Genomic DNA, 12,901 nt, shown 5'->3' with positions numbered 1-12,901 from the left:
ATCTGAATCCTATTTATTGATGAAAGCTCATCTCTAGTTTCCTCTTCTAACTCTTCTCTGATCACTCCCTGATGTTGGGATTCTTCAAATTCCCACAGCATTTTTTCACTTATTGGAATGCATCCTCTGCCTTTTATTTGTCTATATATTCTAGCCTCTCAACTAGACTATAAGGGATTCAAAGGCAGGCACCAAACTTTATTCTCTTTTGTCTTTTTCAATGTGCATAAATCAAGGCTAAATGTATAGGAAGAGCCTGATATAAGTTGAATTATTAACTAACATATCACTCAAAGAACTCTGGAGGAAATATCAAGACCAAAACATAACTGAAGTCTGTTATTGATGGTATGGATCTTGCTTTGGTCCAAGTTATTATATACACTTTGTTAAAGCTGATAACCTTTTAGGTAGCTCATGCAATATTTTATTTTGGTAACCTAAAAAAAAAAAACCCTCTAGATTCTCTAATTTCCATTGTGAATTTTTATTTTTTAATTTCCTCCCTATAAATCTTGGACTTTGATTATTTTGTTTTTATTGTATAACCACTGTAATTAGAAAATACTCTTCTATTTATGCTCCTGTTTCTTCCCATACCCTACCATGGTTGATAGTTGCTGGGAAACAATGAATTGTTTGTTCTTTATTTTTAATGATCAGATATTATACTGGACAGATGACTCCAAAGAATCCATGATTGGGAAAATTAGAGTCAGTGGGAATGTCACAACTAAAAACATCACAGGGCTGAAAGCTAATACTATCTACTTTGCTTCTGTGAGAGCTTACAACACTGCGGGGGCAGGGCCCTCAAGCCCTCCAGTCAATGTTACCACCAAAAAGTCTCGTAAGTATGCATCCCGCTGCAGGGACCAAGATTCATCTATAAATAGAAACATGTTCCTTTGCTTATCTCCATTTCATTCCTCCCACCTCATCATTTTACCTTCTGCTTTGTTTGATGAGTTTGTCCCTTTAATACAGTTAATTGTTGAAACTTTTGGGTAACAATTAAAAAAAAAACATTTTGATCTTTTAGGAATTCCAAAAAAGAAAATATTCTGAGTATATAGATGGAAGACAGAAGAGTGTACTGTTTAAAAGCATGGGCTCTGATGCCCTGCCCCAACCTGAGTTCAAAACCTGACCTCTTAGGTTGCCTGGGTGGCTCAGGCAGTTGAGTGACTTAGCCTCAGGTCATGATCTCATGGCTCATGAGTTTGAGATAGCTCAGAGCCTGGAGCCTGCTTCAGATTCTTTGTCTACCTCTCTCTGGCCCTCCCTCACCCATGCTGTGTGTGTCTCTCTCAAAAAATGAATAAACATTAAAAAATAAACCCTGACCTTTCACTCTTGGATTATTGAATGGTTATTTCGTCTTGCAGAATCTCAATATCCTCACCTGGAAAATGTGTGAATAATAGTACTTATTTCCTCACAAGGCTTTCTTTAAAGTGAAAGACCTAAAGAATATATCTAGTACATACTTCAGTAAATGCTTAGTAAATGGGTTTTTTTGTTTGTTTCTAATTTGTCTTGTTTATCATTTGAGAATTAGACTGTACTCTGATGTGGTCTTAGCACTGCCAGATGTCTAGCTCTTTCTTTCTAGAATAGCTTATCACTACACGGTACTTAGAAGTCCCTCATATTTAAGAATTAACTCTTCTGCTTCTTTTTAACTCCCTTAATAGTCCACCAGCTGTCTTTCACATAGGCAAGGCCTACTGAATAAAGGATGAGTAGTTGATTGTTGCTGTATTATGTTCTATGAGTGAGTCTGGTAGTGCACAAGTATTCTATAATATGAGGCGCAGTGATCAAATATGATTTAGTAATAGCTGCCATATGTCCTTTTTATGACTGTATAATACTGGTATATTCCTTACTTGTTGTACATAAACATAAATTATTTCTGTTCACAGGCTTTTAAAAGCACATTCTTTGGTCTCTGAATCCCAATAAATAAGAGGATTCACATATAGTTGCTGAATTTTGAGAAACAGTTCAAACATTATGTAGTTCAAATAGAGTTGTTTAATTTTGAAGAAGACTAAGAGATGGGTACATAGGAAAAGGATGGTTGGCTTTTAAATGCCGTATTCTTCTCTCCTGTGTGTTGAAAAAGGTGGTTGAACATAGTTTGAAAATCAAGTGACATAAAGTTTTTTTCCATACACATATATTTGTCCTATCCAAAAAGAACTTATAAACCATCTCAGTTATTAAACCTTTGATTATAGAATACATGATCCATTTATGTCCACATCACCAGGCAAGAAGTCAAAGACCTGTGTTCTAATTCCGGATAAATCACTGATTCATGACCTGAAACAGGACAAGGCATTCCATTTTTCTGCTTTAATTTTCTTATCTGCTAAGTGTAAGTTCTCTCTGCCTTCACCCCTTTCCCAAATCATTGGTGAAGCACCAATGAGGTGCTGATTATAGGAGCACCTTGGAAAACACAAAGTGCTGTGAAACGCTAAAGAAGAAACAGACAGATGAACCAACAGCCTCTGGGAATCAGTCCATTCAAAGAGAGTGGGACCAATAATTCTTAAACCAGCTTTCTTCCAATCCACATAATTTGAAAGAGACTGGGTCATGAACAATCCTCAAGAACTGACTAGCTAGAAATGTAATTCCCTTTCTCCTCCTGTTTTATCTCATGTTGGCCAAATCAATGAAGCCACTGCCGTATACCCATATGATATGTGCTTCTGGAGTCTAACCTTTTTCAGCTAATCTTCAAATCTGGATAGAAATGTCCAGTGGTTTCAAGATTGTCCAGGCATTTTCTCTAGCTGATTTAGATGCCAAACTCACAGAAACTCCTCTGAATAATTCAGTTCCTATCTCAGGCAATATCAAGAGTGAAATGTGCAAAGATAAAATCTCACACGTTTATATCGTCATAAGCAGAGAGACATGATAGTGCAGTTATTGAGGCAATGCTTAGGTCAGCTCATATTACCTGTGTTCCTATTGATCATCTTAAGGTGGACTGGGACTCAAACTTTTAAAAAGTTTTAAAAATAATTTATTTTTCTGTAACCTGAATTTGCCAGTTTGATTGTCCATGCAACTTAAATCAACCATGCATTAGTTTATGCTAACTTGTTCTATGTATTTAAGTAGAAAATTTATTTTTGACATGGTGATCTCAGATTTGTTCAGTTGACCTGTTTCAAGTACTGGATACTTCAAGTGGCCTTAACTAAAATTTGGATTAAATGCTAAGATGATCATTGGTGGATTGTCTGAGTGTTAACACGTGCTCATCATCATCAAAGAGTGTGGAACATATCCTTTGAAAACAGTATGATTAACAAGGAGAAATTCCCCCAAGATGTAATGTTAGAATGTTTCTGCTGAGAGAAAAGTGAGATGATATTCAGAAAATTTTAAGTGAAGTTTAGTATTTTTACACATTCAAATTCTTTCTCGATTAAATCAAACACAAAAACCGTTATAATTCCTAATTTCTTTATGGCAATTTTGTTCAAATATTTCTTAAATTTGGCTTTCACCAGTCTGCATGCTTCATTGACACAGCCAAAAGGACTTGAGAGTAAGAAGTTCTGCACGTCTCCAACTCATTTTATTTGAATACCAATTAAACCTCTAATTTTATTCTGTAACATTCTGTATCATTGTCATTGCGAAAATAGAATAGAAATTGTTTTCAATTTGTATTGGTACTGTTCAGATTTCCACAACGTGGTGGTTCAAAGCAAGACTAATTTATTTCTGTACCCTTGTAGAGGTCAGAAGTCAAAAACGAGGTTCAGTGGTTGGAAATCAAGGTGTTGGCATAAGCTGTGCTCCTTTTGGAGTCTCTAGAAGAACATTTGTTCCTTTGTGTCTTCTGGCTTCTAGAGATCATCTGTACTCCTTAGCTGACCCCTTCCTGTATCTTGAAGACCAGCAGATTATTATTTTCAAATCTCCCTGTGATTCTCTCTCTGCTTCTGTCATTGTATCTACTCTGACTTTGCCCTCCTGCCTTTGTCTTTCCCTCATAAGGATTATACTTCACCCACCTGGAGGATCCAGGATTGCTTCTCATCAAAAGAGCCTTAATTTAATTACACCTGTGCAGTCCTCTTTTCGAAATAAAAAAAAAAAAAAATAGAGGATGCCTGAGTGGCTTAGTTGGTTGAGCATCCAACTTCAGCTCACATCATGATCTCACGGGGTTCATGAGTTCCAGCCCCACATCAGCTCACCGGTGTCAGTGCAGAGCCTGCTTCAGATCCTCCATCCCGCTTTCTGCCCCTCCCCCATTCATGCTCTCTCTCTCTCTCTCTCTCTCTCTCTCAAGTAAATATTTTAAAATTAGGAATTACAAGGGTTTATATTTGTTTCGTTTAATCAAGAAAGAAAAGGGAAACTTAAAAATACTAATCCCTTGGGCACCTGGGTGGCTGAGTCAGTTAAGCATCCGACTTCAGCTCAGGTCATGATCTTGTGATTCACGGGTTTGAGCCCTCATCAGGCTCTGTGCTGACAGCTTGGAGCCTGGAGCCTGCTTAGGATCCTGTGCCTCTCTCTCTCTCTCTGCCTCTCCCCTATTCATGTTCTATTTCTCTCTCTCTCTCTTTCTCTCTCTCTCAAAAATAAACAAACACAAAAAAGTTTTAAAAAGTACTAATCCTACAAGTTCCAGGAATGAGGATATGGAAATGTTTGAGGGAAAGGCCTTATTCAATTGACCATGGTTATAAAATACTGAGCATGTCTATATCCTAAGCCCCGTATTAATTTTCCACATATATTATTTCATTTAGTTAATACAACAAATCAAGGAGTTTCATATTTTAATTCCTAGATATGAAGACAAAGGCCTACTAAGGTTGTTTTGGCATCCATTAGGCTGAGACACAATGAACACGAATGGATTCTCTGAATCTCTTCATCTCATGAACACTGTGCTAATTTGTAATATTCATCTCTAACCATCTAAATAGTTTCTTTCCAAACTCTCAAATCTTCAGGAAATCTCAAATGGTCTTTAGATATTTCCTCCTAAAATTGAATCATGACCCATTCCCCTTCCAAAATTTCATTGTCTCCTCTATTCCACGGAACAAAGGCTAAGAGATCTTTCACCATCTGTCCCAAGCTCCCTTTGTATCCTGATCTAGCTAGTCATAATAGCACCAGAATTATTGATCTTCTACAGTTCAACATTCACTTACCTAACTTCCTATATTCTCTCAGTGTGGCATGCCCCCGCCATGCCTGTCAACAGTCAAATATCTTTCCTACTGATTTGTCACTTTACCCTATTTTCCCCTTTAATGTATTTGCAATTTTCCTGAGTGTTCCACTACTTTGGCCCATTGTGAGAGAGTGTTGGAAAGAGAAAGGGATTCCTGAGTGAAAGAAGTTTGGCTGTGAGTCTCAGCTCCACCATGTACTACCTGTGTGACAGGTTTGATTTCCTGATAACTCAGAACCCATTTTCTCATTGGAAAAACTGATGAAACTTCCTCCAGAGTTTGCTCTGGGAACTAAAGGATATTATGTACACCAAGGTGCCCCAGAGGCTGCCATACAGCAAAAGCTCAATGCATCATAACATATTGTACTTCTTCTGTAGTGGGGATTTCACTTTATTTGCATTTCTTAAAGCAGTAAAACACTTTTTACTGTCTTTCTCTTTGTAAATCGTTGCAGAAATTTTTTTCAAGGGTCATGAAAGGACAACCAGAGCAAAGATGAGGAATGGCGTTAATGAAACATTGAAGATAGCTCTGATTCCAAATGCTATCCCTGGATCTAATTTTGATTTTCCATGTCCTTGAAATGACATCAAGATTACCTCAGAATAGTGGTGACAGCAAAAATTCTGCATCCATCACACATTCATACTGTCACGGTCTAGATTTTCAGTCTGATACTTGATCATCCATTGTAAATTCTCAGAAAGCAAAGCTCACATTTACCAAAATCTCTGCCTATTCTGATTGGGCAAGCTAAACAGAAGACTTAGAGTCTCTTTTTGGAAGCATGATGATTCAGTCAATCACTCAAGAAAAATAGTGCTTCAAACAAGCTATGCATTGGGTTAGGTGGCTGATGGAGATTAAACAACCAAAATCCCTGCTTTCAGGCAATTTTCACATATAGTGGAGAGGTAACCTGAAAGAAAACAAAGCAAAACAAAAAATTAAATAATCATAAATTAAGAAAAATAGCACAAAGAGAATAAGAGGGTGAGAAATACTTAAAAAGGAGGACCTATGTAGTGAAGGGTATATATTTTGATATGTCATGAATCATAAAAAAGAGCTAGTGGACAAAGGAATCTCCAAATAGGAAGAACAGCATATGCAAAGCTTTTGAAGTCTTTGTTAATATTGTTACTGGCGATGATGATGATGGCCTTTTTGGGGTTTTTTAAAGTAAGTATCAGTGATTTAACAAGAATCACAACTTAGTGAAAAATGGTCTATTTCTAAAAGAAAACTGAGGGACATTGCAAATATATTGTGATCTGCACAGATATCACTTAAATGGAATTTAGATTGCAATCAAAGGAAGAAAAATATTTACATCCATTCCAAAAAGAAAAGAAAAAAAAAAACACTACTGCTTATATAGAAAGAAATATTCAGACCCAGCAACACAAAGTGTTTGTAAATTTTGGTTCAATTTGGCCACTGTCATTGACTGACTAGTACTCCGTGCTGGATTTTTCTTGCTGTAAATTTGCAATCAATCCATATTTAGATATAAAGGAAGCATTAAGCTTTTATTTCATCTTGCTCTTATGTTCTTTCTCTCTTGCCCAAATGTCAACCTCATGCTGTTACTTAGAAGTGTAACATAAGAAGTTGTTTTTGAATTGAGTTCACAGTGTGAACTACAGTTGAATATAAATGCCATCTACAGAAAAATTGATCACTAAGAAACCATTAGAACTGTAGAGGGCTAGTTTAATATTGCTCCATCATTTGATTAATAGAAAATGATTTTGTCTTTGAAAATTGCCTAGAAAGCTTTTAAAAATTAGAAAAGGGCTTGTTTTGTTGAGTTTACCATTGACCAACTTGGTACAAATATCCATGGCATGTGTTTCATATGGTCCATGTGACAGCGTTTTAGATTTTCACAGTAATGGAAATTTCAGTATCATCATGGATATTTGAAATCCAGTTTAATTATGTACATTAAGCACATAAAACCAGAACTGTTAATAGTGTTTGTATTAAGCAACTTTCTAAATCAACTTTCAGAAACTTCATTTAAATACTAGACAAAATGCATTGGCATTGGAGTCATCCTTATGGACAAAGATAAGAAAGAAAGAATTTCCCAGATAATTAGCTGAAACTCTACCACTTTATCTGTCTTTTTTTTGCAAGGGATTTTCTTAAAATTTTAAGTTTTATTTATTTATTTTTGAGGGAGAGAGAGAGAGCATGGGAGGGAGAGAGAGAATACCAAGTAGGCACTGCCAGCACACAGCCTAATGTGGGTCTCAAACTCAACGAGCTACAATATCATAACCTGAGCCAAATCAAGAGGCAGACGCTTAACTAACTCAGCCACCCAGGAACCCCTGTCTGTTGTTTAAAAAGTGTCCGAAGAAGCCAAGTAAAAGCAATACTCTTAAGGGAGAATGTTAAATTTACCCTAATTATATTTAAGAAGTGGATTATTTGCACACTTTGAATTATATTATTACTAAAAATACTTTGAACACAATTGAAAAAAATTGATTATGTCATAATATCTGAGTGGAGAACTGTTACTCTCAGGAAAGACAATTAGCAGTTTTTGAGCTTTTTAACATGTACCACTAACCAAGTGCTAAACATTTCATATTTTATGGTATATAAGCTAAAAATCTTATAAACTAGGAGATTTTTAACTCCTCCCAAAGATGGAAAAACTAGGCCTCTTGGAAGAGACTGGATACAGATTCATATCTCTCTGACTTTAAAGGCCAGTTCTTTCCACCTCCTAGATAGCAAGACAGCAAAGCATTCTAAGTGATCTATGCCATTGGCCATTCACACCAAGGATTCATTCCTGGTAGAACGTTTCTCACTTTATGTCCATAGAATACTTTACTTATACTTCAGTAGATGAAGAAACAAATGCTACCAGTTTGATGTCATTACCATGGTTATAAACTCCTTGTCCACATAGTTGGTAGAAGTCAGTTCTCTCTCCCAGCCTGGAGCTTCGCCAGTGGATTTGTAGTGTTAAAAACAGTACTTTTTCTCTGAATGAACTACAAAACAGACACAAAAATAGATGAAACTTCGAAGTCCATCACTGCCAATGACATCAAAGGAGTGAATTTATATTTTCCCTGTATTGATTCTACAATGTCGTTAATGTTAGTGCTTCATTTTAAAGAACAGAGATAAAAGGAATGTGCCACAAGAGCATACTAGATATTAAAACTTTGGTATCTTCTGAGAATTTTTATATTATCTCTTTTATAACTGAGAAAAAGATTAGAAAAGGCACCCTGGGATACTTGAGGGAGAATAGTTAACAAAACTATAATTGTTGCAATCTAGTCCTTCAGCAACAAAACATATTGACAGACATACATTGAGTGCTTACTAAGTGTGAAACTCTTAGGCCTTTAATTATGATTGGGTCTATATCGCCAAGAAAGGTACTAGAGAATGGGTAAGCCAGTTGGCCTGTCTGTCTTATAAATCAAATGAATTGCTTAAGGTTTGTCCATGGCAATTGACCCTGATTATAGGAAATGAATGGATGGGCCACGTTGTGTCACCTATGGATCTGCCCACAGCCCAGTACATAATCAATATAACCTGAGAAAATCACGCAGGACTCGGAGTAGTTTTTCTTTAGCTATCTTATTGTAGTCATTTATTCAACACATATGAATTGTATGTCTTCTATGGGCCAACCTTTGTGCCAGTGGTTGATAAAACAGAGTTGAAAAAGACACATTTAAAGAAGCACAATCAAGAATAACTATTTGTCAGTGTGACAAATCCATTATAAAATATGAACTGAGCCCCATTGGAAGCACAGATGGGAAACAAGTATCTTGGCCATGTCTCAGCTGAGGTGTAAGTAACTAGGTGGACAAGAATAATGTCCTTGTGGGTTTATGCCAACAGGAATATAAGATAATGCAATGCCAGACACCCTGAGACTCTTCCCGGGACTTGTAAGAGATAAAACAGCAGTTGAGTCAAAGCTCCAAAAGAAATCATTTCCATCAGTGTTATAATGAGTTAAATATTATGCTCATTTAGCCTCACAAATTCAAATAAGATGCCAAAAACATCTTGCTGGGTAGTTTTATCTTTGCCTCTGCTTTCCAGCTAAATTATTTTAATCCCTCCAGTTTCCTAAATCTCAAAAATAATCACATGGACTCAAATCTCTGAGAAGCAGCATGTTGTCATGGAGGAACACTGGCTTAGAAATCAAGAGAGCAGGATTCTCATGTGACACAGCCACCCTTCAACTGCTTGCTTTTGGATAACTGGCCTACCAACCTGGACTCTAGTTTTCTTGTATGTAAAATCCTCCAGATGGACTAGATCCAGTACCTTAGAAGGCTGATTCTAAGACCATCTTCTTTTACTACTTACCACCTTTCTCCTAGTCAGCATTAATTTCTGGGAACTAAAAACTGCATTTTGGATTTGGAGTAAACATCTTTTGGGATGAGCACCCAGATTGTAATGATTCTCTCTTTTCTGGGTTTCCATCAGCTCTATACTCAATGACATGCACTTTTCTTAGCATTTAGCCACAATTGATTAAAGTGAGATAGACATGGCCAAATGTAATCAATCATTGTCTTTCTCCTGGGCGTCTAGCCTGGGCTATCTCTGAACAGAGTAGATTTCAAATGTCAGATATGGAGACCAGTCATGATTTCTCCCAAATACACTGAGAATGACAAAGAGGTCTATAGCATTTATAGCAAGATGGGCATGCAGCAAACACAACTGTGGGAAGCAGAAAGAACTTCTTGGCTTTTTGACATTTTTATTTTGTCCCTCTTAAAGTTCTGCTGCATTTTGCCATGAGTTCTATGAGATTCTCCTGTATACATCATAATCTCTTACTATTTTGCTTATAATATCTTGAGTTTATTGTGTTACCTAAAGTTACAGAGTCCTAACTAATGCAAGATTAAAAAGGAAAAGACTACTAGGAAGTAATGCCCCTGTTTTAATGTGTATGAAAGTTTTGTAGCCTGAATTTGTTTGATATGCTCATGGATTGATGATGACATGCAACACCAGATAACAGAGCCCTCCATCTATTTATATATTGGTAAAGTAAACCAACTAAACAGCAATGATTAATAAATTAATACTGAACATGTAACAAGCCATTATTAATTCATAAGTTTGTCACAAAGACATTCCCAAATGACCAGGATTTAAGTGAATTTGCTTATTCTGATTAGAATTAGTATGATATTTCAAATAACACTGAAAACCGTTTGCTTCTTTTCTGATAATCATCTAGGACTTCTTGTCCCATTTCATGTTGATGGGCCATACAGTAACCACGAGCTAATTAATATTCATTTAGATCTTTGATTATCTCTTTAAAGCTCCAAGCCAACCACCAGCTAACATTGCCTGGAAGCTGACAAACTCTAAAATATGCCTGAACTGGGAACATGTAAAAACCATGGAAAATGAGTCTGAAGTGTTGGGCTACAAGGTATTTCATTTTTCCTTTAATACTATTAATTAAATTACTAAGGAACTAAGAGTGTCACAACCAAATAAGAAATAAATTTATACATATAGAAATACTGGAATCTTTTTAAAAATTATTTGAAAAATGCTTAGCATTGGCACTTTCAAATTCTTCATTGTAAAGTTTTATATTCTGAGGATAATTGTGTCATGGCACAACAAGAATAAAACTCTATAGTAAGCAACACTTTTTCTTCAGGGGCTTCCCCCTTGCCATCAGAAGATGATGGTGTGTGGGGGTAGTAAGGTGAGATGAGAATGAAATCCAAGAATATATTAAAATAGAAATTCTAGAGCTTAGTCTGCAGTGGGATATAAGCCTTTAACCACATAAAAGGAATCTAACAAAAGTATAGCCAAATACCCAGAGCACATTATTTCTGTCACTGGTAATGGACATCATCTTCTGGCAAATGCATGTATCCAGCATTTGAAATGGGTCCAAACTAACCAGTGACTTTTTCACAGCAAGCTCCAAAAGTAGTAGCCTCAAGCTATTTAATTAATAGAGATAAGTCTATTCTCATTTCAGAAGCATTGGCCAAAGACAAAATCTTTTTTTTTTTTTTTAATGACTAAATTTAAGGAAAAGGCATAGACCAGATATTTCCATTCAAGGAGGACAGCATTTATAATGATATGTTGTAGCGTGTTCCACAAGAGTGTCTGGACCTTTAAAAAAACAACACGTCCGTTTAACTTTGATTCACTATTTTATTCAGATTCTGTACCGGCAAAACAGACAGAGTAAAACACATATCTTGGAGACAAACAATACATCAGCTGAGCTTCTAGTTCCGTTTGAAGAAGACTACTTGATTGAAATAAGAACAGTTAGTGATGGTGGGGATGGAAGCAGCAGTGAGGAAATTAGGATTCCAAAAATGTCAAGTAAGTTGAGTCACCATCGCTGTTGTAGATTTTGAATCTGGACAGCTGCAGCCGAAATCTAGGCTCTCTGAAGCTTTCCAATTCTTGTTTGAATGTTGGGTGAAAACATAAAAGGTCTGTGTTTCCATTTTCAGTTGTGAACAAGAGGTGATGAGTCAACCTTTCTTTAAATAATCCCTCAAATTTGCAACATGCATACATATTACAAACAGTTTCATGTTTCCTCATTTGATTCTCAAAAAGAAAAAAAGGAAACGAAAACACACAACTGTGTGTCATTGGTGCGTAATTAATTCTCTTGGTACAAAAATCAGGAAGTTTTTCTGTGGGTACTCACAGGCTTCTGGGAGCAGGGACAGAAAATACGAAACACATGTACTCATACCCTTATTCCCATATCCATGGCAGGCATCACTAATCAATCATGCCCTGCATACTGAGCTGAGTCCCAAATCTCAGATCCTCTCCATACAGTGTTCTAAGCAGGTTACACCAGTCAGTAAGATGTAGCACATGATAAGTTTATTATTTTTGCTTCAGATGAATCCTTATTCAACTGCTTGAAGTTGTGCCTTGGTGAAATCATCAGACACCACATGTTGGCATATCCTAGTCTGCCCTTTCATCAGACTTGGTCAATTTGGGCATTTTGCATTTTCATTTTTACATTTAAAACAGATATCCTAGGACAGAAGACTAAAGAGACTTTCTAAAATTATATAATGTAAATGAAACTTTTGTACCATAGCAAGTTATTAGAAGAGAAATGATAGTATGTATTTTGGGTCTTGAAAATTAATCTAACAAGCAATTGTATTTTTTTCTCAAAATGTTTCCTTTTATTTTTCTATTTTGCAGGTTTGAGTTCCAGAGGAGTTCCAATCATAGAGCTTAGCATCTATTTCCTGTCAGTTGTAATCATTTTTTACTGTATTGCAATTCAGCCACTTATACGATGAATAAAACCATAAATCTTTGAGAATTTTTTTGAAAGCAAATTATTCTGTAAATAAGCTCTCCAGCCCCCATCACAAAATCCATTATTATTACAGACTTATTTGGAAAGAAAAAAGTGTATATTATTAAGATCTTGTGAATATCTATGGTGCATTAATTAAACAGCTTTAAACACTTTTGAACTTTAAAGTTTGCACATGATTTCATATATTCAGAAAGTGCCAAATAATCTGTGGAGTTGTGACTTCTGTAGCTTGTAAGTGACTTATATGGAAAGTATGAATAACTCCCCTTGATGACGATGATAAATATGA

General features: G+C 36.0%; 1 protein-coding gene across 4 annotated transcripts in view; it reads left to right on the top strand.

Moving 5' to 3' along the window:
• CNTN6 (contactin 6) overlaps positions 1–12,674 on the top strand; it is a 172,904-nt gene extending 160,230 nt beyond the window's left edge. For all 4 annotated transcript variants that reach the window (XM_039219879.1, XM_039219880.1, XM_039219878.1 and 1 more), the window contains 4 exons: positions 664–850; positions 10,589–10,701; positions 11,462–11,630; positions 12,489–12,674. In XM_039219879.1, coding sequence (XP_039075810.1) covers positions 664–850; positions 10,589–10,701; positions 11,462–11,630; positions 12,489–12,589 — 570 coding nt within the window. In that variant the 3' untranslated portion in view covers positions 12,590–12,674. The remainder of the gene's footprint in view (positions 1–663; positions 851–10,588; positions 10,702–11,461; positions 11,631–12,488) is intronic.
• Positions 12,675–12,901: the final 227 nt, after the last annotated feature.

The sequence above is a fragment of the Hyaena hyaena genome, unplaced genomic scaffold (genome assembly GCF_003009895.1).
Source record: "Hyaena hyaena isolate Hyena2069 unplaced genomic scaffold, ASM300989v1 scaffold_845, whole genome shotgun sequence".
Taxonomy (NCBI): domain Eukaryota; kingdom Metazoa; phylum Chordata; class Mammalia; order Carnivora; family Hyaenidae; genus Hyaena; species Hyaena hyaena.
The sequence above is the reverse complement of the archived record's forward strand: the minus strand, read 5'-3'. Positions and strand labels throughout refer to the sequence as shown.